Raw genomic sequence first — 21,840 nt, 5'->3', positions numbered from 1 at the left:
AGAACAGCTCAGGGTGGGTTTATACATATTGCACCAGCAGAACAGGGCAGAATAAGAACTACAAATGGGATGGTGTGGGAAGAGCAGTGCATGGGTGGTCTTTAATAGGTTAAGTGTGTCAGAAGGGGATCTGCCAGCAATTGCAGTGCCTTATGTAACACAAAGTTATTCACTATTTCACATCATGTGTCTACAGAGTGTCATTTTATATAGTTATATTAGTCATTTTATGATTATAAAACTACAAATTCAAAAGAAAATGTGGATACACAAAATTACCCCAATCTGAACACGCAGTTCTAACAAATTATTTTGACAAGATGTACTGACTTTTTTCAGAAAATACAGTGCTTACATTAGCATACACTAGAACTGCATTTTCACATTATGAAAGAAAGGCACTTTAGGTTTGTTAAGCACCTGAATAAGCAGTAAGATCCCATGTTGATCATGACACTTCTCTTAAAATTACTTTTATGTTTTTCTTTAAAACAAAGTGTATTGATGAAAGTCATTGTTACACTCCTACAAAGCAGAAACATGTTTTCCAAACCTGTAAAGTCTGGGTCAAAGTAGTAAGTCATAACAAATACCTAGTAACTAGTGTCATTACCTTGTTCAATAAGTGTTACTCAAGATATTGCTATGGTACAGCATTACCTAAATCACCTCCATGCAGCATCTTTCCTAATTTTAAACTTGTCTCCTTTTCCATTTTACTCTCATTCTTTTAAGTTTCCTCTCTTTCACCAATCTTCTATTTATTCTATCTGCAACACAGTCAAGATCATGATCCTAACTGGAGCTTTTTAGTGCTTTGTTTTCTAGGCTTGACTGTGAAATTCTACAGGTATGTTACTTGACCTGAAACACTGATTTGTAGCGCAGAACCTTCCCCATATCCTTAAAAATCTTTGCATATTCCCTCTATAAGGGAAGATACCACACATAGTCCAGCTATTCCAGTTTTGTATAGAAAATCATTAATATTGCCTGAAGCACTTTCAGCAGTCACAGCAATGTTACCCTTTCACAGACCACAAAGAGGGACCCTTCATCCTTCTCTCTTACCTGATGGTACTGGATAAGTCTCAGCAGCATTGACACTACAACCTCCTTCTGAGTTTCCAGCTCTTTTCCAGCATCAGCTTTATTTGTTCCTCTTAACACAAAGAGATCATGAACAATGGGTTGCAGAGCTGGTATTGCTGAAATGAGATGTATTTGATTTAGTATGAGACAAATCACTCCTGAACAGTGATTTCTTGATCTAACAGTTCAGTTACTAAAAATAAACTGGGTCCTAGTTCATTAAAGGTTTTAACCCATACCTAAAAACCCACAAACCCCATATTTATTATGCATAATGTTAGCTATTTTTTAACTTCTTGTAGAAGATTTAAATCATGGACACATTTGCCCATTCTCACAGAGCTAAATAAAATATATTTTTATAAAGTATTTCTCAGCAGAATCACTGGAAAGTATGAGAGATGTGCTTCTACTTAAAGGCTGAAAGTGGAAGGAAAGTGAAGTGGACCAAAAATTAAAATCAAAGCCTTGCACATACTGCTAAGTTGTGAACTTTTCACTGAATAAGGTTTCAAATAAAAGCTTTGTTGCAATTGTGAACAATGCAAAATGTGGGGCAGCAGTGTTAGTATGAGATAATAAATTTCCTGAAAGAATTAAGTGAGAAGTATTTCACATCTTAAAAGTTAATGTCTTCTGGAACACTCAGTATGGTAACAGTTTTCTATAGCTTATTAGTCAACACTAGATTTATTGCTGAACTATTATTAATAAGTGTCTATGTCTCTTTTCTTTTTTTGCTTTTTTTTTTTTTTTTAGAATTACCATGTGTAACAGCTTTCCTCCCACTGGCCATGATGCCATCACACAGCTGAATGATCTTGGGAATTCCAATTATTTGTTTGGAATGATATCGCTCATAAGACAGCAACACCAGGAAAAAGAAGATATTAGGAATAATTGCTTCAGACTCCCTGAAAAAAACCCAAAAAATTAAAGTGTCAAGTTGGAATTGCACAGCTTTGTTCAGTAAAACTCAATCTTCAAAAAAACCTTGACTGTAAAAAGTTATGTTGCTCTGGTTTCATACAATACTTCTGTAATTTCTGTGCCCTGTTCTGTACAATGGGTTTTTTCCCCAGCTTTGACCATTACAGTTACTAATATTATAACATACTGTCTAGATTATTTCTGTAGAAGAGCAAAAGAAAAACTTCTCTCTTCCTTACAACTCAAGTGTGAGTAAAAACAGAAATAACTGGCAGCAAAAATTTCACTGCCTTGCTTATTGTCCTAGACAATGTGTACCAGCTGACCAGAGTACATATGGATTCACTCTGAATCCATAATAGGAAAAAGTAACTCTCCCTTAACCAATTGTATCTAGCAATGAGATGCTGATATCTGGAAGCACAGCTTTGGTGGGGGGCCCAAAGAAATGGGTTTAGAATACCAAAATGGAGAAACAGAGATGCAGATTACTATTATTTTCCATGCTACTTCTGGACTTCTTCAGTCACATGGAACCTAAAATATCTGAAAGAGTTACCACTGGAGCCAGAGAATAAACGAGCACATCGTCCATCTCCCTGTCTCATAAAGCAGGATTAACCAGCAAATCTAATCACTACTTGTGACACATCACTAATCTTCAGAGATTTGTCTTTCAGAACAAGACAGTTGCAAACCATCGTTGTCAAAGGACCTTTGCCATTTTCATACCTGAATTGTCCCACTTCAATGTATTCAAACTGCTTTAGCACAAATCCAATAAACACCTAAAGAGAGAAAAAAGTGTGCATCAGAACAGAGACATTAATTTGCATTTGAAACCATTTTGACAGTTACAGACAGGCACTGAAAACCATTGGCACTACATTATGAAATGTTCCCTCTGCAGTTACAGAAGATGGAGAAACCTGTTGAAGCTTATTACAGTTTGCAGGAACTTATAGTAGTCTGTATATTTGTAAGTATAACTTGATCTTTCACTCATGGAATATAATATTTGAGGTATTACAGTCAAGAAGTTAAGCATCAGCCAAAAATCTAAAGAAAGATAAAATCCAAAGTACTTATGCAATTCAAAGAATTATCTTTCTATGAGCTTATAGAAAACTTAAGCATTGCAAGACACGTTTGTTTGTAAACCTGAAAATAACTGTAGTAAATAAAACATTTCTAAGTAAATCACTTTAATTTTATGTTACAAATTCATGCTTCTGTGGACAACCACACAGACCACTGTATTTGTCACTAGCTCTCCTCACTGCCATTAACATCAAACAATAGTTGTCAACTATGATGCTCATTATCAGTCATAAGGAAGTCCATACTCTCAGTATGGAAGAAGGCATTTCCATTTGTGAATGAAGTTTTATTTAATAAAACTGACTGTATTGTCCAATAATTTTATTCCTACAGTCAATCTCATGAGCAGTTCCTTGATAGTTGTTGCAGAACTCAGAAAGTCATTTAAATGCAAAAAAACCCCAGAGGTCTGAAGCTATTTGTGGCTGGGGGGGGCGGGAAATTGAGTTTCACCCTCCTTTAAATCTTTGCTTTCACTTACAGTACAATGAATGGACTGCTGGAAATATTTTTGCTGTAGATGTTATCTGAGTCTGCTGGTGAGATTGCTGTATGACAATTTGCAAATGTGCTGAGGTACCAACCTGATCTGAATCCAGAAGACAGTAGTTAACTCGCAGCTGAACCAGTTGAGCAAGCAAGTCTAGAACTTGTCTCTGCAGCTGAACCGACGTTGTTGTTGTGTATTGTTTCAATGCTTTTATGACAAGGGGTTCAAATAAACGAATGTGATTGTGAATAGCATTCTGTAATAGAGAGATTTTAAAGTAATCTAACATCTGAACACGCCTCTGATTCAAAGCCAAATTAGTTTTGAAAGGAGAAAAAATGTTTTAAATCTAAGGTACAGCTCTTTCAGAACAGAGATACAAGTACCTTATCAGCACGATGTTTTGCTGCACTGGAAATGCTAGTTTTCAGCTGTGTAGAAACTTTCTGCAGCACATCAAACCATCTGTTACAAAAAAATACAAAAAAACCCACACACATTAAAAAAAAAATACAATAAATATACTGTCCTTAGATGCATTTTACTATGGCAATGCCAACTTCTATTATTGACTGCTTCAAGAATCTTAGTAAAAGAGCAGAGACAACCTACAATACACTTTGATCAGAGAAAGATTTTCTAGTCTTTGCTTAGTTATCTTCCTGCCTTTCCTTTAACATATTGACTATCTCCTGTATTTTTAAATTAATAATATACTTTTGAATACAGGCATTTAAAACTATTATGCTTTTTAAAATCTTCAATGATATCCAATTTAATGATTTAACTTTGCTTTGGAAAACATGTTAGTGATAACTACATTCAGGATCTCTTCACCAAGACAAGTTACTCTGCTTAATTCTGTATTTTCAAGTTACACAGCACCTCAATGATACTCAGTTATGAGAAACACTAAGAACAGATTGCAGTTCAAGTTAACATTATGATGTAAGAGAAGGAAGTTACCCTGAGGCATCATGCTCCTGCTCAGCCTGAACCATGTTCCTCAGACTGGCATCAGCAAGGGCCTGTGTGAAGTGTGTGTACGGGGCCATGAAGCAATAGTGGTAGAGACCAGGCCTCAGATTGGAGGAACCCAAGCGCTGAGCTTTGCCTTGAGCTTTGTTGGGGTTTGATGACAAGCCATCGTACTGAGAAGCCAGATTTGTCCCAAACAACGTTTTCAATAACTACAGAAGAAAATTGGAAGGAAAAGAAGAAAAATTAACATTTCAGGAAAAAGTCCTTGACTTATCTCTTACCATAATTTACCTTTGAGGACTTAAATCTAAATATTTAACTGGAAGCCTGAAAGAAATCCATCACTAAGGCAGTCACTTCTTTGCTTTCTAGGGTGCAGTTAACTGGCTAAAGAACACTTTTGGTAAGGTAGGAAACAAGTTTGTTTTCTGAACATTAGCAGAAAACACATTACACATTAAACATTAACACTAGAGGAAGCTACATTATTCAGATGTATCAAGTTACAGAACAAGTAGTGAAAATGGAAGAAAATATGTTCTGTTTGCTCCACCTGGGGCAATGTCTCTACATACCACTTCTCTTAAAATTATGGCCATTCTTAGGATCCAATTGACAGCCAAAGAACATCAGGATTAACAATCACATAACACATAAAAAAATAACTCCTTACCTGCTGTACACACACTGTTGCCATTGTTGGCTCTCTGTTGAAACATGATTTTAGATATCCCAAAATTTCTTCTACACACTAGAAAATCAGAAAAACAAGTGCATTAAATTGTGTTTTTCTTCATTATATAAAGCATTACAGTGAAAACTCGTCAGTAGCACAGGTTCTTGTACTAAGTAAAACTACACTAATTTAAGGGAAATCATGGAATTACATAAAGAAATAAAAATTCAACATTTCTCCTAATCTTAAAACGCTACAATGTCTAACACCACAGTTAAGGAAAAAGAAAATCAAAACACAGGAGAGGGAGGAGGGTAGCAAGTCTTCTGACATTTAGTACTTTTAAACATATGAGTATAGGGAATGACTGAAGGCAAACCATCTGGCTGGGAAGAAAAAGCTCACATGAAATTTAAAACGTAAAAATTATTCCAGTTTTAAACAGCAGCAATTTAACCTGGAGAATCTGCTTTAGCACTTTATGGAACTTTGTGGAAGCACAGCACTTCTAAAACTACTGCCCCTTGGAAGAGTAGCAATTTTGAAATTAGTGATATGTGCTGTCTCCCAGTAAGGACCATGGACACTGGACAAGTAAACTACAAAAGAAAAAACAAGTCTTATACCTTTCCAATGTCCTGAAGAGTAGCAAGTTCCAAGATTTGAGAGAGAACATCTAAGGCAGACCGTAAGAAACACCCAAACTTCTCATTAGTGTTCTGGAGATCCAAAGTAACCTGTTCCCAGAAAATAAAACCACATTTTTCCTTAACAATTACTTGACAAGGAGATACAAATTGCTGGCAGAAGTGGGTATTGACACAAAATTATCTTTTGTATTAAATTTCAGTGTATTTCAATCAACACCACTGAAAGCTTAGACAGCCTTGTGCATTGCTGGAAAGGCAGGACTCCATTTTAACTCAGGAAAAAAAAAAGGGATCTTCCTGCTTGAGGAAGGCCTAGGACACTGATAAACAACGGAGTCGGATGACGCATTTCTGATAAATGCAGTGGGTGTAATAAGAACAGTCCTCAAAGTGTACATATCAGATGACCAACTCTCTAGGGAATGCATCTCTGCCACCTGAACTAATGAGGAAAAGGCTTCCCCATCCTGGAATAAAGTGCAGAGAGAACAGACATGGGGATTTATTTGGCATTGCCAAGCCAGCAAAGAGTACCAGCAATAAGACAGCATAGAAATGATATGGTGACAACGCCTGTCACAGGTCCTTGTTTGGCCAGTTTTTGTTTTTATTGGTGGTAGTCATGACCTTTCTTTAAATCCATTTTTTGTATGTATAAACTGTTTACATAGGTAAACAAGTGAACTGACAGAGGCAGAGCCTGTTTGAAAGAAACAAAGTGATTATACAACCCCATTGCAGTCCAAACAAACAATATCATGCAGTACCTTATAATTAGCATGGGTTGCTTTCAAGACATCATATAACTTCAGGTATGATGGAAGATGATAAAAGCTCCCTACTGAAGATGATTTACTTGTTGGAACAGGTCCTGTAGCATCAGTTTGCCTAGAAGCTTAAAAGAATATCATAGAATTAGCACAATACACCTTTTCTGGGTTGCTCATGACATGTACACAATATAATTTACCATATCTGCATTATTAAACAGCATGGTTTTTTCAATCCACATGTATATTACAAACTAGAGAAACACACTGTGCACAACTGGAAAATGAATAGCATTCCAACCATCCAGCCTGCTGTGGTGAAAGAAATTAACCCAGAGGGTTTAGTACTGAAGTGTGTGTACAATTTACAGAACAGAATTAAAATGTGTTTCCTTCAAGCATTATTAAGGAAAGAAAAGGTTTCAAGATTCAAAATCTCATTTCCAAAAGCAATGTAAGTCACTCTTGCCAAAAGCTAGAAAGCAACTTTCAAATTCTTTAAAGTAACATACTTGCAAAAGTTACTATAGGCAATAGCTGAATAGTTTCAGAAAAAGTGAGGAAAAGGATTCAGCTGTGCTTTGGTTCTCAAAAGTACAGTTAATAAAACCAAAATAGTGAAGAAGCCCCTACCCACAGCTGCCTTTCCACCAATGCAGTACCCTGCCAGCCTCTTGAACTGAAACTTCAGAGAGGTTACTCAGTTTCATTTCTTCTCTCTCTACTGTAACCACACAGTGTGGGACAGGTAGATGGAAGGGTTAACAGGAGTGATGTGCCTACCTGGACTTGCTTCACCACTCTTTTTAGGGCTCATTGGCACAGCTGCCTGTTCCACAGGCTCCCTCTCTTTCCCCTTTCTCCGAATTGGACTAAGAGAAGGTGGGTTTGTGAGAGAAGGTAATGCTGCCTAGAATTAAAAGAAGCTCTATTAGTTTTGTAAGCACAAGTAGTTTTTCTTCTTTTACACAAATACAAGCATATTCTTCTTTTGTTTAAACTCCCCTTTATTCAGTTAAATTGAAATGTTTCAGGTTCAGGACATGAATTTCCTGTGTGAAAAGGAAATAATTCAATATATTCCCCACTTTATTTTCAGCTTCAGCATAAGCCAATGAGATGAAATTAGAGCTCAATGACTACAGTTTCTTTTGATTCCAGATAAAGGAGTGTCAAAACTATATTCAAACATTTTTAAAATATGAAGAAAAAACTGATCTTAACAATAATGTCTTACAGTTTCTAAATCAGTCTCTAAATGTATATGCCTCAAAAAGATCTCAAAAACCCCCAAACCTGGAAGTACTTCATATAAGCTGTTTCAGAAGTCAAAATATTTTACAGGATATTCAGAAGTTAAAAGAGTTATTTTTAGCCTCAAAAGGAGCTCAGTGCACTACAACCAGCCAACCAATCCATAAGTCAGCACATTTCCCAGAGTATGCAATCCAATACTCCCTGTACTCTATATACTCCTCACTGAACTAATGTTTCAAATGAAGTCAGCAGGAATAAAAGACTAAAAATTTAGAGTAATATTTTAAGCACTGCAGAACTAAAGAAGAACCTGTTATATGAAGAAAAATATGCATTTTATTTCATGATACTTGTTTTACTACACAGAATGGAGTCACTATCAAGGAATTAGATACTTACCTTTATCAAGTCTAAAACTTGAAGAGGTCTTATGGTGGTTTGTATACATAGCACAATAGTATTTAAGTCACAACATTTTATTTTTTTATTTTTAATATATATACCTTTACTGTCGGACCAGGAGCAACATCATCCATCACATGTGCACAAATATTAATGACCTTCAGCAGATGGGAAAAGAGCTGTTCTACTAAAGTGACAAGAGCTCGATCAGCCAGAGCTGGCCAGGGTTCCTCCTGCTTTGCAGCACCTTGGTTTGCATCTTCTTCAGCACTCCAGGGGTTCTTTAAGCACTTGGGAGCACTTGCTGCAATTTCAGGAAATAAGACAAAACTTGGAATTAAGCACCAGAAAATTTTCAAGGCAGACACAGTTATCATCTCTATATGAACAGAAATTCAATCAGAGTTTCAAAGCCAGGAGCAGCTGCACAGTTCAAAACCAACAAAATCTGAGTCCTTTGTACCTAGCTTGTACTAAGCATGGCCCTTGGCAACTGGAGGAAATTTGCAATTTAGCTACAAAGAGGCAGCTTCTTTTCAAAACTCCTGGGTCCATGTTCCTTCTTTATTACTTCTGCTTATCTTGCAAGGTATTTTATGGCATACAATGAGCATAGAGTGAGATATAGCCCTCCTAATCCTAATGGTAAAAATATTAGGACAATCCTACTTTTCTTGTCCTGCCTTACCTGCAAGCAAGTTTCCAGTCAAAATCAAAGCATCCTGATGTGCTGAGAGGTCCAGTGGGAACCATGCTGATGAAAGGAGAGACAGGACCAAGCCAGCCATACCAATGGTGCAGCCCTTCTGAGCTTCATCTGAAGAACTTGGCTGGGAAACACTGGAAGTTTAATTTTGGAATGTCATGACTCTTTTTCCCTCTTTTGGCAAATTAAAAGTCTTGAGAAAACCAACAGTCAAGTAGATGGCTAATCTAACGAAAAGAAATCTGTGCTACAGAAATACACATTTAACACTCAAATACAACTTCAAAAAGCAATTTGTACCAGAGATCTGACAATAGTCTGGTTTCTTTAAGAGCCATTGCCTTCTTTTTAAAAGCAATTATCAAGGCTATAGTGACATCTACTGATAAACTGAAGAATTCTGTATTTACTTGCTAACCACTACAGTCTTGAACTATCTTCAGTTCAATCTTGTGCATAAGCAAGATAGGGATGGGAGACATGAGTAGTATTGCAATGTAAAAGATAGTTTTAAAATTATAAGAAATGAAAAAGAATTGCACTCCAGCAAATTCTCTATATTTTTGAAAGAACACTACCCAAGATAGTAATTTTCTGCTGCATTCCATATTTTCCTTGACAATAATCATAAGACCAGATTTTCCCTCGAAAGTCAAGTTTAAGAAAGAGCAGGCAGAGATGACCAGAAGATGTTTGAGAATACTCTGTGAATTACAAACATCACTTCAAAGCTATAAGACCTAAATACTTCAGTTTCTTTCAGGAAAAGACTTTACGTAACCTCTAAATAAAGGAGATCTGGAAATATTTAAAAATTTCTTTTAATTTGAAATAATTAAAATCTAATATAGTCACTCTGATCTAACACAACTACAGGAATTTCAGAAAATTAAATTAACACTAAGTATAGCTATTATTTTGACAAAGTACCAGAGGTAATTACAGTGCCTTCCTTTGGTTTTTGTAAAGTATTTTCACAGGCAACTGTTATTTACTTCACATACAGTTAGAAATCCATTACTTAATCCATGTTGAGCTGTACAGAGTTGGAATGCAGCAGTTCCAGTAACTTGTTAATCATAAGAACAACAATACTTAAGATAGGAAGGAATTTTGGCAAAATTCTCATGTTACTATCCATTTTATTATATTCTTATTATCCAGAACAATAAATGTCCATATCACTCCACAAAAAATAGGATTACAATCCAAATTAGTATAAACACTGGCCAAAAATCTGTCAAGAAGGACATTGGATCACTTATAAATATTAGATACATCTTTAAAACAGCATTTTTAAGCAAGGTAGAAGAGAAGATACATAGATTTTATTTTTCAGCTAAGTACTGCTCACATCCTGAATTACTTCATTTGTAACCACTGGACCACACCTTTTATATTACATATACACAGCACACCACACTTAGGGCCAGCAAGGGAAGCAACGACCTGCTGACAAGAACAGCAACTGAGGGACATCTGTTTTTTGGGTTTGGGTTTTGGTTTTAAAATAAGACAAATTTTCCCAGTTGAACAGACTAAGAGACACAATGATAGCAACAATGAAAATCAACGCAAATTACATTAAATCTGTTTAAAAACCTAACAGCTCCACAGATGCACATCTCCAGTAGTCACTTTTACTGCTCATATGGCACAGCACTAATAATCAGAGGCAAAATCAAAGCTCTTAGGCTGCCACCTGTACGTTTTCATCCTGAAGAAACTCTTCAGAATGTAAGTAATTTGGGACTATCATGTATTACCTATATTAATACTTAAGTATTATTGACACTAAATTTGCTGTGCCCACTCAGTGTGCCAAGTGAGAACAATTTAAATGCATCTGACACTATTATAGAAGCCAAGATGAACCAGTTTCCTTGACCCACCATTTTTCAATACAGACATGAAACCAAGATGAAAATTTCAGTGTTCAAATTTTAAAGAGATACTACGAATTGCAATATCCGAAAGATAAACATTCTTTCAAAAGCATTTTCTCCTATGTTATATTTCATAGATGCTGACTGTATCTATCTTTCTATAAGAGCAATTGCAGCCAATCCCTGTGACAGACACCATGGTTCCAGGGATAACAAATACTGGCACTTAATACCCTGATAACCTGAAGTTCTAATCTTCTGTATTCTGCATGAAGTTCTTAAAGAACTGCTAAGATAAGCTTAACAGCAGATGCCTTAACCAGGCCTTCCAATGCCTAAGTAAGTCCACTTCTCTTTCACAAACATGACTTTCAAAAACTCAACTAATTAAAGAGGGAACATACCCACAGTGCCATCCCACACTCCAGGTGCAGACTGGAAATGTTGTGGAGAGAAGACACAAAGCTTCACAGCAGCCAAACTGAGAAGTAAAGACCAAGAACTGAGTTAGTTTCATCAAAGGAAGAGTTAGCAACATGGTATCTTAAGACTGAGAATTAAATCTATTACTATTGCCACTGTCACAGTACAAAAGCTACAAATACAAATATAGCCAGGAAGTCATAAAAAATAAAGCAAGAATGCAAAACAGGAAAAAGTCAGCCACCATAGCAAGAAAACTAAAAGAAACTCATATGTACAAAAACTCACGTGTAAGAAAACTCACCGTCAGTGCTCTTGTAGTGGATATTGTCAATGCATGGGAAATTGCTGCAATAACCCTTGAAAGGTTGTTTTCCATAGTGACATCTGTTGGACTTTGCAACATATTGTAACCTCTGTATGTTCTGAAATAAAAACATTCATATCTACTAAAACATGCCCTTTAAACCTCCCATCCCATTCAAAAATTATTAATTTTATTACTTATATACTTAAGCTTAAATTATGTATTATGTATTTCACAGACTACTTGTGACATACCAAACCAGAGAACAGTCTAAATACCATTTTATATTGTAATATTTTTGGGGTTGTATTAGTAAATGCTATTTAATTTATAAATAAAAGCTCTTTGTTAACAAACAGAAATAGTAGATCAACTGTCAATGTCTAATTAGATACTTGAGAAATGACCACCAATTTAACATTAGTCTTTGCTGTTGCTCAAATCCACTGAACATTTTTGCATGCTCACAAATTTTGGCTTATTGGTGTAGAAAAAGTCTATTTTCTATCCAGAATAACACTGAATCCACAAAGTTCCATTGCTTCAATACTATAGTATATATCTTAAGTAACATGATCGAGATCATATACCAAAAGGTATATAATAAAAAACTTATATGACAAACTGATAGAAGCCAATAACCCCTATAAATACATACAACTCATACTATCTGTAAGACAGTAAAAGTACAGTTGGCAGCAAAAATACAACAGGATCATACTACCAAAACTAAAATTTATTTTTAAATTATAAAGGGAATACAGCCTTCTGCAACTACAATCATTAACAGGATCTGGAGAGTTATAAATCTGGATCAACATACCTGAAGGATAGTAACACACATACAATTAGCTTGAAAAGCTGCACTTGGTTTTACAATTTAATGGACAAGTAGGGTGACTTCAGGATGGAGAGAAGAAACTATCTCAAAATAAGCACTCTTCATGTGTGAGCACATTAACTCATCACCAGTAACTCACCAGTAACTCACAGCATATTCTTTGAACATGAGTCAGTTTCTGTGGAGCTTAAACCTACTACAAGTGCTCCTACAGACTAGAAAAGGAATTCATAAGCATGTGGATTTGCAGGATTTAACTACAATCCTAGACATCACAAAGTGAAATTTGGGTCTCCATTCCTTTTGAAGCAAGGCCAGACAGGTAACACACCTGGTGATAGTGCTCACTGCGAAGTGAGATGGGGGCTGTGTTTCATGCATGAGGAGTTTCAGGTAGACACTGCTTTGGTCTCGTGCTACTGCCACAACTGGGTCAGCCTGTCCTTGATCACAGTTATAAAACAGCTTTGGAACGAGCCTGAAACAAAGTTGTGTCAAAAAGTAAAAAATTTATTCAGATATTATTTAACACCCAGTTTAAATTACATTTAATATACATTTCAGCAAGCTACATATGCTAATTACACGTATCAAATTGTAAATAAAAGCTGTTACCAAAATTCATTAAGCTGAATTCATCTTTATATAGCTGCTCTTCATTACAATCAAGGAGCTCAAGTCAAGACAAAGCAACTGCTCCAGACATAGATTAATTAAAACAAAAAAAAATACTTTTCTGGAGATTCCTCCCCATACATACTACAACAAACACTTATACCTCCCTCCTGCTCTTCCCTGATCTCCCTAGATGTTTTCCCCATGAGAATCCGTATCAACTGTGAACTAATTTTTACCTGAAAAGAGTAATTTTTTACCATCTGATTTCTATGCAGCAAAACCTAAACATAAAATCAAATCCAGTCTTCTTGAACAACAGTATTTTCAACTTAGGTAAAAGTGAAAAGCTATTGTACGTATGTTCTTGTAATCTCAGCAAGAGTACTTCCAATGAATGTCCATACTGGATGTTTCAAGGACTTTCTACAAACTTGTAGTAGCTTTCTTGGGCAGGTTAAGTTTTTTCCAACTTCAACATACTTCCTGTCACTAAATCAGCATGAAGATATAAAAAATCTTCAACTTGTTAGCACTCAATAAAATAATTCCATTTCAGAATCAAGTCCTTTAATAAAAGCAACAAGCTCTATGATGCAAGAGATCATGATTCCTCTGCTGAGCTGCTCTGGCAATATAAACTATTTTAAATGTCAGAACTTTAAAAGTTTTGTTGTCCTTTGTTTGTTATTAGGAATGGACAGCATTTAATAGTATGAAAAACTTAGGAAAGAAATTCCTCTGATAATAAAATATACCAGGAATTCAGTATTACAGGCTCCCAACGTCTTTAAACATAAAATTTAAGTCTTTGAATTCCAGTAAATAAACTACCAATTAATCCTTACCCTTTGGTGCATTTATCTGAACAGCAACTATAACTGTAGTAGGTTACAGCAAACATCTGCTTTGCAAACAAAATTAACTCCTGCACTATGATCAGTGAGCACAGAAGTTTTAAGATACACTGTGGATGATCATGTGAAAATTACAACGGTTGGAAGTTGGGACAAATATGTAGAACTGCAACATTTTAAGTCGATCAGACACTGCCAGGATACTGAACAAACCACTTCAGCATGAAGAAAAAGATTCTGAAGAAGATGAAACTGAAAGTGACCCTCAGAATGTAATACAGTGTAATACCCTCAGAATGTCATTTAATGTAATTGGATTGCTAATAGACAGCAAAGTACAACTGCCTGATGAGCCAGAATGATGCATGTTTCAGGTACCATAAAGATGCATTTGTTCTCCATCTCTCTTTTGAACAAATATATAAATATGCATATATATATACATATATATATACACACACATACAGATATATATATTAAAAGCACCATGTGATTATTTTAGCTATAAGTACACATCAATATGCAAATGTCTTTCTAAGCTACTTTTTCTTTTCGTATAAATAAAAATGTCTCATATACCTCATTAATGACGCTGCAGCCACGTGTCTCACTCTTGGATCTTCATCTCCAAGCAGACTTATTACAACATTTTCGAGTACTCTCTCCTGAAGCTTTAATAGCTAGAAAATAAATTAGCACAGTAAATAAAGTTCACTGACTATTTTCATTATTTGACTATACTGTTAAAAGAGAGTTAACAAGTGAGATTTCATCCTTCATACAAGCCTGCAAGACCATCTTTACCTTAACATTGCCAACCACATTCTCTGACTACACAAATGTCGATTTTTTTAAGTTGAAAAAGAATGAGCCACAAAACTCACAAACACACTAGAGAAAACTAAGATATCTGAGTCTCCAGAGAAAGCATATTCCCAATTGTAATAAGTTTTGGAGCGTGAGTCCATTTACACAAAAAATACAACAGCCATCAGCACTGATAGAATTTAAAAACAAAGTGATGACATCACACTGGTACCTTAATCCAGAAACACAATATACTGATTAAATCATTTACTTACACCGGTGTAATGATGAATTCCTCTGTGCAAGCTCTCAGTTTTTCCTTCCAAGAAGTTGACTAGCCTATGAGAAAACAGAATTTATAGTACATTAGTTAGCATTGCATTAGCATTGCATGTTATTTCTGCCTTCACTGCTCTGAGGGTTCTTTTTTTTTTTTTTTAAACACCACTATAGGGAAAATATAAGTATGTAAGTAGTAAACACTTTTTTCAACCTTTAGAAAAGTAAGCTTTTTGCTAACCTACTATCTGGCTAGTGTAACCAAAGAAAAACAGTCTTTCCATTTAAAAAATCCATTATTTAAAGCTCATGATTAAAATTGTACTTTTCCCCATGCACAGAATCATCAGACTATTTTGAAAATATGGTAAAACATTCCAAACATCACTATACACAGCATCCGCTTTTGTATGACTAAAGAACTTGAAGAATTTTCCTATAAACATTTTTTGTCTTTCAGCTTGGAAGAACCAAGAGAGAATGAGAGAATGCAAGAAAAAGAACAAGTCACATTTATTTCAGTATTAACAGAAACTGAATAACTACAGAGAGCTGACAACAGAGGACAAGTCAGGGACTCTCTCTTTAAAAATACACAAAACTTTAAACACATGGGAAAACTAAGTTAGATTCCAAATTATGTGGTCCCTCTCTGATCACACATTTACAGAAGACTTGATACAACAGACGAATGAACTAAAAACTTCAATGCAGTAACACTAGGATTGGGCTTGGTTGTGCAGTCAGTGGTAACCTGACAAAGGAACTCACACAGGACTGACTGATCTGAATTAGTTTTATGAAACTCATTAATGCTTCAGAAGAAATTGCATCAGTACAGATACAGTTTCCTGTATTTCTTTGTGCTTCAGTTACTGCACCCATGGAAAAATACAAACACTCACCGAAAATCTACCTCTGCAAGTGTTTCCAGAAGTTCTGTCCTTACCAGCCAGTATGAGCTGTTCTTCAGAGTAAGGAGGTCCACAATCAACTGCAAACCTAGTTCACTGTAACTGCTACTGCATAAGCTCATGATGCAGTGCTGAGAAGAAAAAACAACTTTCAGTTGTATTACAGAAGAGATTCTCTGAAAAGCAGAATGAAAATCATCCAAAAAACACCTGTTTTCTTTAGAATACCAAAAAAAAAAAATTACTGCATAAGAGCTAGGATAAGCACCAGAGGTAGGTACCCTGCAAGGCCAGAACACCATCTCTATGTGAACTGCTAAAACTTGCTGCTGAAATTAACGTCAGGAGAGGAATGCTGGCCTCAAAGATCAGAGGGCTATCCCTTAAAGGAGGGTTCACAGGCCATAAACACCACAAGCACTAACATTCTCATCTGTTCAAAAACAGTCTCCTAATTTCCACAGGGTACTTTTAGACACCTGGTTCTGATTTCTAAAGTTTTTGCAAAAGTCATACCTCCATATCTGGATGTTCAACTATAGGCAAAATGTGTGACCTTTGGAAAAAGTTATAGAACTCCACACTTCCATGTCTCATTTAACTACACAAAATGTACTTTCTTGTTTGAGGATTAACAACCCAAAAGGCTTAGAACATTTCTGCCAAAATGTATGAAGTCAGGCCACATTATATACTGAGAAAAAGCAAGAGCCAAAGTTGTCTATTATTAAGTTGCCTAAACTGAACAATTCTGGTCTTCTAAAAAGTCATGATCACAAGTGTAACCACACATGAAATCACTACACACAAACATGAAGATTGCTGAATAGAAGGTTAAAGAGACAGCATCATTTACCTATCTGGATTTCCTTCCCTCAGCTGTACTACAAACCCCTCCTCTTTGCATGTAAAACCACAATTTCCATGCACAAACCATCCACATTTTACTAAAATTTATGCTTTGCCTCACTGGTCTTTAAGCTGCAATAGTCACCCACCCTATGCCTCTCCTTGATAAAAGAATTTCCCTCAGCCTCCAATTTGTCCATGTTCTACTTTATTAGAAAAACCTTCAAAGAAAGCTCACTCCTTCACTTCTCTACTTTTTCACCAAACACCTTTCACAGATTTTATTACAGAAATAAAATTCACATACTCTAAGTTCCACTCACCAACTCAACTGTCACCTCTATTTTAACAATTGCCTGAGGGATGTTTCACCCAATTTGAACTGCTTGCTTTCCTGACACTTTCCCACTTTTAAAAATTTTATTATTTTAGAAAATAATCACTATTTTACTAGTCATTTCTCACATTTAGTTTTTATTCTCCAAATACTGACTACAACCAGGTATTTTATGATCACACTCCCCGTTTAACCTAGATACCCTTTCTATCTAATGCACTTAGCCTACCGTTGGTTAATGTAACATTAAAGCTCATACCAGTATATTTCTCATGAGAAACATCATGATTAGATTATAATGCTACACAGGGGCATTATAGTAATTATCAGTAATTATTAGTAATTATTTTCTGTGCCTATAAAGTTCTCCAGGAAGTACTGATTTTATGCTCCATGCTTAGACATGTGTGTAGCAGCATCCCAGTAATGAATCACAACCCTGTGATCTGTGGTGGTGCAAATAAATTCCTACTGCTTACCCTGACAGCTGTACAAGCCAGTTTGCATGTCACAGAGGACTCATCTTTCAATGTTTTCTGCAACAGAGGTATGCAGTCTATCAAGGAAAAGAGATTTCCTAAAAAAAAAAAAAAAAAAAAAAAAAAAAAAAAAAAAAAAAAAAGTATTTTGAGCAATGAAACATTGCAATGCTACATTAAAAGACAAAAAGACACCCGTAAAAAATTGTTACCTGTTGAGCTTCTGACATTTATGAGCCATTTTTCCACATCAAAGCGGGATTTGATTAGAATGGAGTTGACAATTGTTCCACAGAGAATGGCAGTAGCTCCTCTAATCTGGGGATCACCGTGGTCAATATAGTTCAGAATGTCCGATACATATTGCTCCTCTAAGAAAATAAGTTACAACTACTTTATTTTAAAAATACTAGTATTAGACTTTACTGATTCATAAAAATGTTACAATGGAGGTCTCAATTATTGGACAATCAACACCAGCACATCCCAAATATGCCAATCATAGTTCTCCCCTTCTGAGATCCCCTTCCATGCATGCAATCTGCAGATCGATCACACCATTCAGACCAAGGATCACATATATAAAAACACTAGTTATTTATTTAAATTGTACACAAAATGCTCCAGGGAAACAGAAGAAGCATTTTGGTCAATGTATCAAACCAGTTGCACACTCCAGGCCTCTGTGATTCATTTGCAAAAATGAGCCTAATGGCTTAAAAACAATATATAAGATGGACTAAATTAAAGCAGAAGAAAACATTTGTAAAATAAACAAACCCCTTCTACATACTCATTGTTTTATAACAGTTTCAACTTGCCAGAAGCTCTCCAAGCTCATCCACTGAAACTTAAAATCTTACTACAAAAAATGTACCCCACCACACACAGAGCACGTTCATTCCAATTTGTGCAATATTCGTTCACAAATACTGAACTGGGTTTGGAGTTTTCAGCAAAGATACTGCCCCACTTATTTGAAAACTCAAATACAGTATTAGAATAGAATATGTGAATTGTAACATACCATACTCTTCTCCCATTGCCTCCAGAGGTGTTTTATACAGTTTGCTGAAGAAAGACTCAGGGTGAAGTGCAACAGCTGCTCCAACACAACTTACTGCCAAGGCTTTTACACTGACTCTCACATCTCTATCAGGAACTAAAGCTGTGGGGAAGAAACAAAAATTATTAAAAGGAAGGTACTTAAAATCTTCCTAAATTGTTTTAAATTTAATTAGTAACACTATATAAAATAAAATAGCTTAGCTTGCACAAAAATATGAAGGCAGAGCAAACAGTTTCAGTTTATCAGAGGCAGCAGTGATATATGGGCTGCTTTTTTGTTTTCCTCAAATGAACTGTATTTGAAATATACTTGAAATATTCAAATACAGGCATAACATAATTCCAGCTCATCTACTTCCAAAACCAATACATTCTAGGCACATGAGCAAGTAAGAGTTTAGAAAAGGGAAAAAGAACAAACATCGTAAATCAGTCATATACCATGACAGGAATGTGGGCAAGTCCCCATCCCTGGATGTATTTTAAAAAAATGTAGACATGGTGCTTAGGGACTGCCACAGAAAAAGTCCAGTATTTCCAATAAAATGAGATCAAAATCAAGACAAAGTGGTCACACTTCCAACTTTGCACACTGAGAGACACAGGGAACCAATGAAGCTCAGACAGACGTACCTCCTTTGTCCCCAGTGAGCAGGAAGGAAGCCGAGAGCAGCCGGACACAGTGCACCAAAGGAGCACAGTCTGTGTCAGTATAGTGCCCGATGTCCCCCTTCACCCTGGAGGGCTATTGAAGGCAAACCACAATGTTTATACAGAGAAAAATTATTCTTCAATTGAAAGAAATATTAGCACAAGATTTAGAAATACTGCACATCCTCAAATGTAAAAAGGTTTAATACAAAATGAATATATAATATTCGTATGTAGTTTAATATACATTCCAAAAAAAGGCCTCCAAATGTAATGCTTTGGAGAAGTTTATAACCAGTATTAGAATTGGTTCAATTTTATTAGAGAAATTACAATTGTTTTATTGCAAATATTGTAGATTTTTCTAAACTACCTTTCTGTTTTCATCTAAAGAGCATGCTAAACCACTTTTTGTCATCAAACTTTCAAAACATTGTATGAAAAGCATATTATTTCTAAGCTGTTTCCAAAGAAGACTGACAGTTTTCAGTAGTTCCACATTTAAAATTCCCCAATAGTCCAAGCTGATCTAATTCTGCCTGCCACAAATGAAACTTTTGCCCCAGCTCAGAACAAGGTCCAAAGATAAAGTCAAAAAAATGTAAGAGGAAATCAGTAACTTGTATTTAAAATGGCACGAGGCTCAAAGACTAACCTCTGAGGAGATCATGTAAGTTACCTATACAGTTAGCAATCAGCACAAACATACTTCAAGTAAGAAAGTATCAGTGTAGCCTACTAATGCACAGACAAAAAGGGTTTGTGTTCTCAGCAGGGTGTTCAGGTATGGCTTTGCTGACGATTGCATTTAAGATATAAACACTTATATATTCTCCTTATGTTAAATGAAATTCAGGCTGTAACTGAGATGCTCTACGATCAGTAACCTGAGTTACATCACATATGCAGGCTTACCACATTTACCACTGATTTACTTCATCACAACTGTATTTTTTTTTTTAAACTTCATTGTTTTGAACTTTAAAACTGACCACTGTGACTACTTCTCACCTTGTTCTCGTGATCACCAGCATCTGCTGCATCTTCTTTTGATGTGAAACGATCCACACTGCTATCAGAGGGCTGCCTGCTATGGCTCGTGGTTTTCAGCAGGTGAGACTGCTGAAGAGCTTCAGAAAAAGGCAATTCATGAAATACCATTTCAAATGCAAACTAAAAGCACTTTAATTAAACTTAATTATACAAACCTTAAAAATAAATTAGCAGTGATCAAAACAAGTGATTGATCACAAGTGTTGAAAAATATTCCCTGTTTTACATATCCATCTAGTTATTTGTTTTTCATATCCATTACGTGAGTCTTCACTCCCTTGGAAGTGCAGATGCACCTGAACACCTGTCTTAATGGTGTCAACAGTCTGGCCCACGCCTGTATTTACTGACATACCAAGAGAAGAGTTTCTGAAGGACTCTGATGAATCATCTTGGAGAACATTTGCAGTTTCATCTTCCTCATCCTGTAGCTGCCCAATTTGCATTCCAGAATACTGTCCTTCAGCACCCTCCAAAACCTACACAGTGCAAGGACAAAACTTAAAATAATTTATCTTTAGAGAGAGTATTAAATTTGAAACATGCAGTGTTAGTAATCTAGAAATAGTCTGAAAGCAAATATGAGCCTGATAAATATTAGTGTCCAGCTGCATGTAAGCCCCAAAGCACTGCCCCTCCTCCTGCAGCTCTGGGGCTATTGGAGGCCGTAGCTCCATTTGAGTCTCCCAGCTGAGTCATGAACTTGGCTACCAACGGGAAAAAAGTAAAACACTCAGTCCATGGCTCCCCTGCAGCTCCCCTTGCCCCCTCATCACAAATGTCTCTCTCTCAGCAGTTACAAATCACAACCAACACCTTTACTGCAACAAACGAACTTGGCCCTGCAGTTAAACTCCCCCATAACCTCACTTGTCCTGGATATGTGAAGTCAAACTGAGAACACACTGTGTAGGACAAGAAAGGAGAAATAAGTATTTTAATTTCTTCATTCAAAATCAGAGACTACTAAAATGGACTCATCTGGAAGAGAGTTTGACTCTTGGAACCAAGGCAATCTATAGGCAGTAGGTATACGGAAAAATAACCATAAAAATTAATCATAACAATCAATGATAGTAAAGTGAAAAAAAACCAATTTCATTAACTTTATCAGAAAGATATCAGAAAGAATATCACTTATTCAGTTACTTCCTGTCTTTATAAGCACCTGGAAATTGTTAATGAAAAAGCTGGTGTCTCAGCAGCTTGGACAACCATTTAGTCTGTCAATTATATAAGGGTAATTTTACATGTAATTACTGCTTGTAAACCGTATGCCAACTGACATAAGGAATAGTCTGACAAGAATTTGCATAAACACATTGTGCCAATAAACACACCTTGTCAATAAACGTCTGCCCACCTTGGCCTCTGCACTGCCTTCATTTAATGCAGAGAACAATTATTATCACTCCTTTG

General features: G+C 35.9%; 1 protein-coding gene across 2 annotated transcripts in view; it reads right to left on the bottom strand.

The window, feature by feature from the left end:
• Positions 1-21,840, bottom strand: part of HTT (huntingtin) — an 80,541-nt gene that overhangs the window by 37,539 nt on the left and 21,162 nt on the right. For both annotated transcript variants that reach the window (XM_014895278.2, XM_014895279.2), the window contains 24 exons: positions 20,777-20,900; positions 20,380-20,498; positions 19,351-19,462; positions 18,677-18,817; positions 17,862-18,020; positions 17,650-17,747; positions 15,976-16,115; positions 15,067-15,130; positions 14,564-14,664; positions 12,844-12,990; positions 11,669-11,789; positions 11,346-11,422; positions 9,038-9,189; positions 8,451-8,653; positions 7,474-7,600; positions 6,688-6,815; positions 5,897-6,007; positions 5,268-5,345; positions 4,580-4,803; positions 4,000-4,078; positions 3,708-3,869; positions 2,755-2,810; positions 1,858-2,006; positions 1,072-1,208 (listed from right to left, as the gene is read on the bottom strand). In XM_014895278.2, the coding sequence (XP_014750764.2) occupies positions 1,072-1,208; positions 1,858-2,006; positions 2,755-2,810; positions 3,708-3,869; positions 4,000-4,078; positions 4,580-4,803; positions 5,268-5,345; positions 5,897-6,007; positions 6,688-6,815; positions 7,474-7,600; positions 8,451-8,653; positions 9,038-9,189; positions 11,346-11,422; positions 11,669-11,789; positions 12,844-12,990; positions 14,564-14,664; positions 15,067-15,130; positions 15,976-16,115; positions 17,650-17,747; positions 17,862-18,020; positions 18,677-18,817; positions 19,351-19,462; positions 20,380-20,498; positions 20,777-20,900 (3,009 nt within the window). The remainder of the gene's footprint in view (positions 1-1,071; positions 1,209-1,857; positions 2,007-2,754; positions 2,811-3,707; positions 3,870-3,999; positions 4,079-4,579; positions 4,804-5,267; positions 5,346-5,896; positions 6,008-6,687; positions 6,816-7,473; positions 7,601-8,450; positions 8,654-9,037; positions 9,190-11,345; positions 11,423-11,668; positions 11,790-12,843; positions 12,991-14,563; positions 14,665-15,066; positions 15,131-15,975; positions 16,116-17,649; positions 17,748-17,861; positions 18,021-18,676; positions 18,818-19,350; positions 19,463-20,379; positions 20,499-20,776; positions 20,901-21,840) is intronic.

Source organism: Sturnus vulgaris, chromosome 4 (genome assembly GCF_052056855.1).
Source record: "Sturnus vulgaris isolate bStuVul1 chromosome 4, bStuVul1.hap1, whole genome shotgun sequence".
Lineage (NCBI taxonomy): Eukaryota > Metazoa > Chordata > Aves > Passeriformes > Sturnidae > Sturnus > Sturnus vulgaris.
The sequence above is the reverse complement of the archived record's forward strand: the minus strand, read 5'-3'. Positions and strand labels throughout refer to the sequence as shown.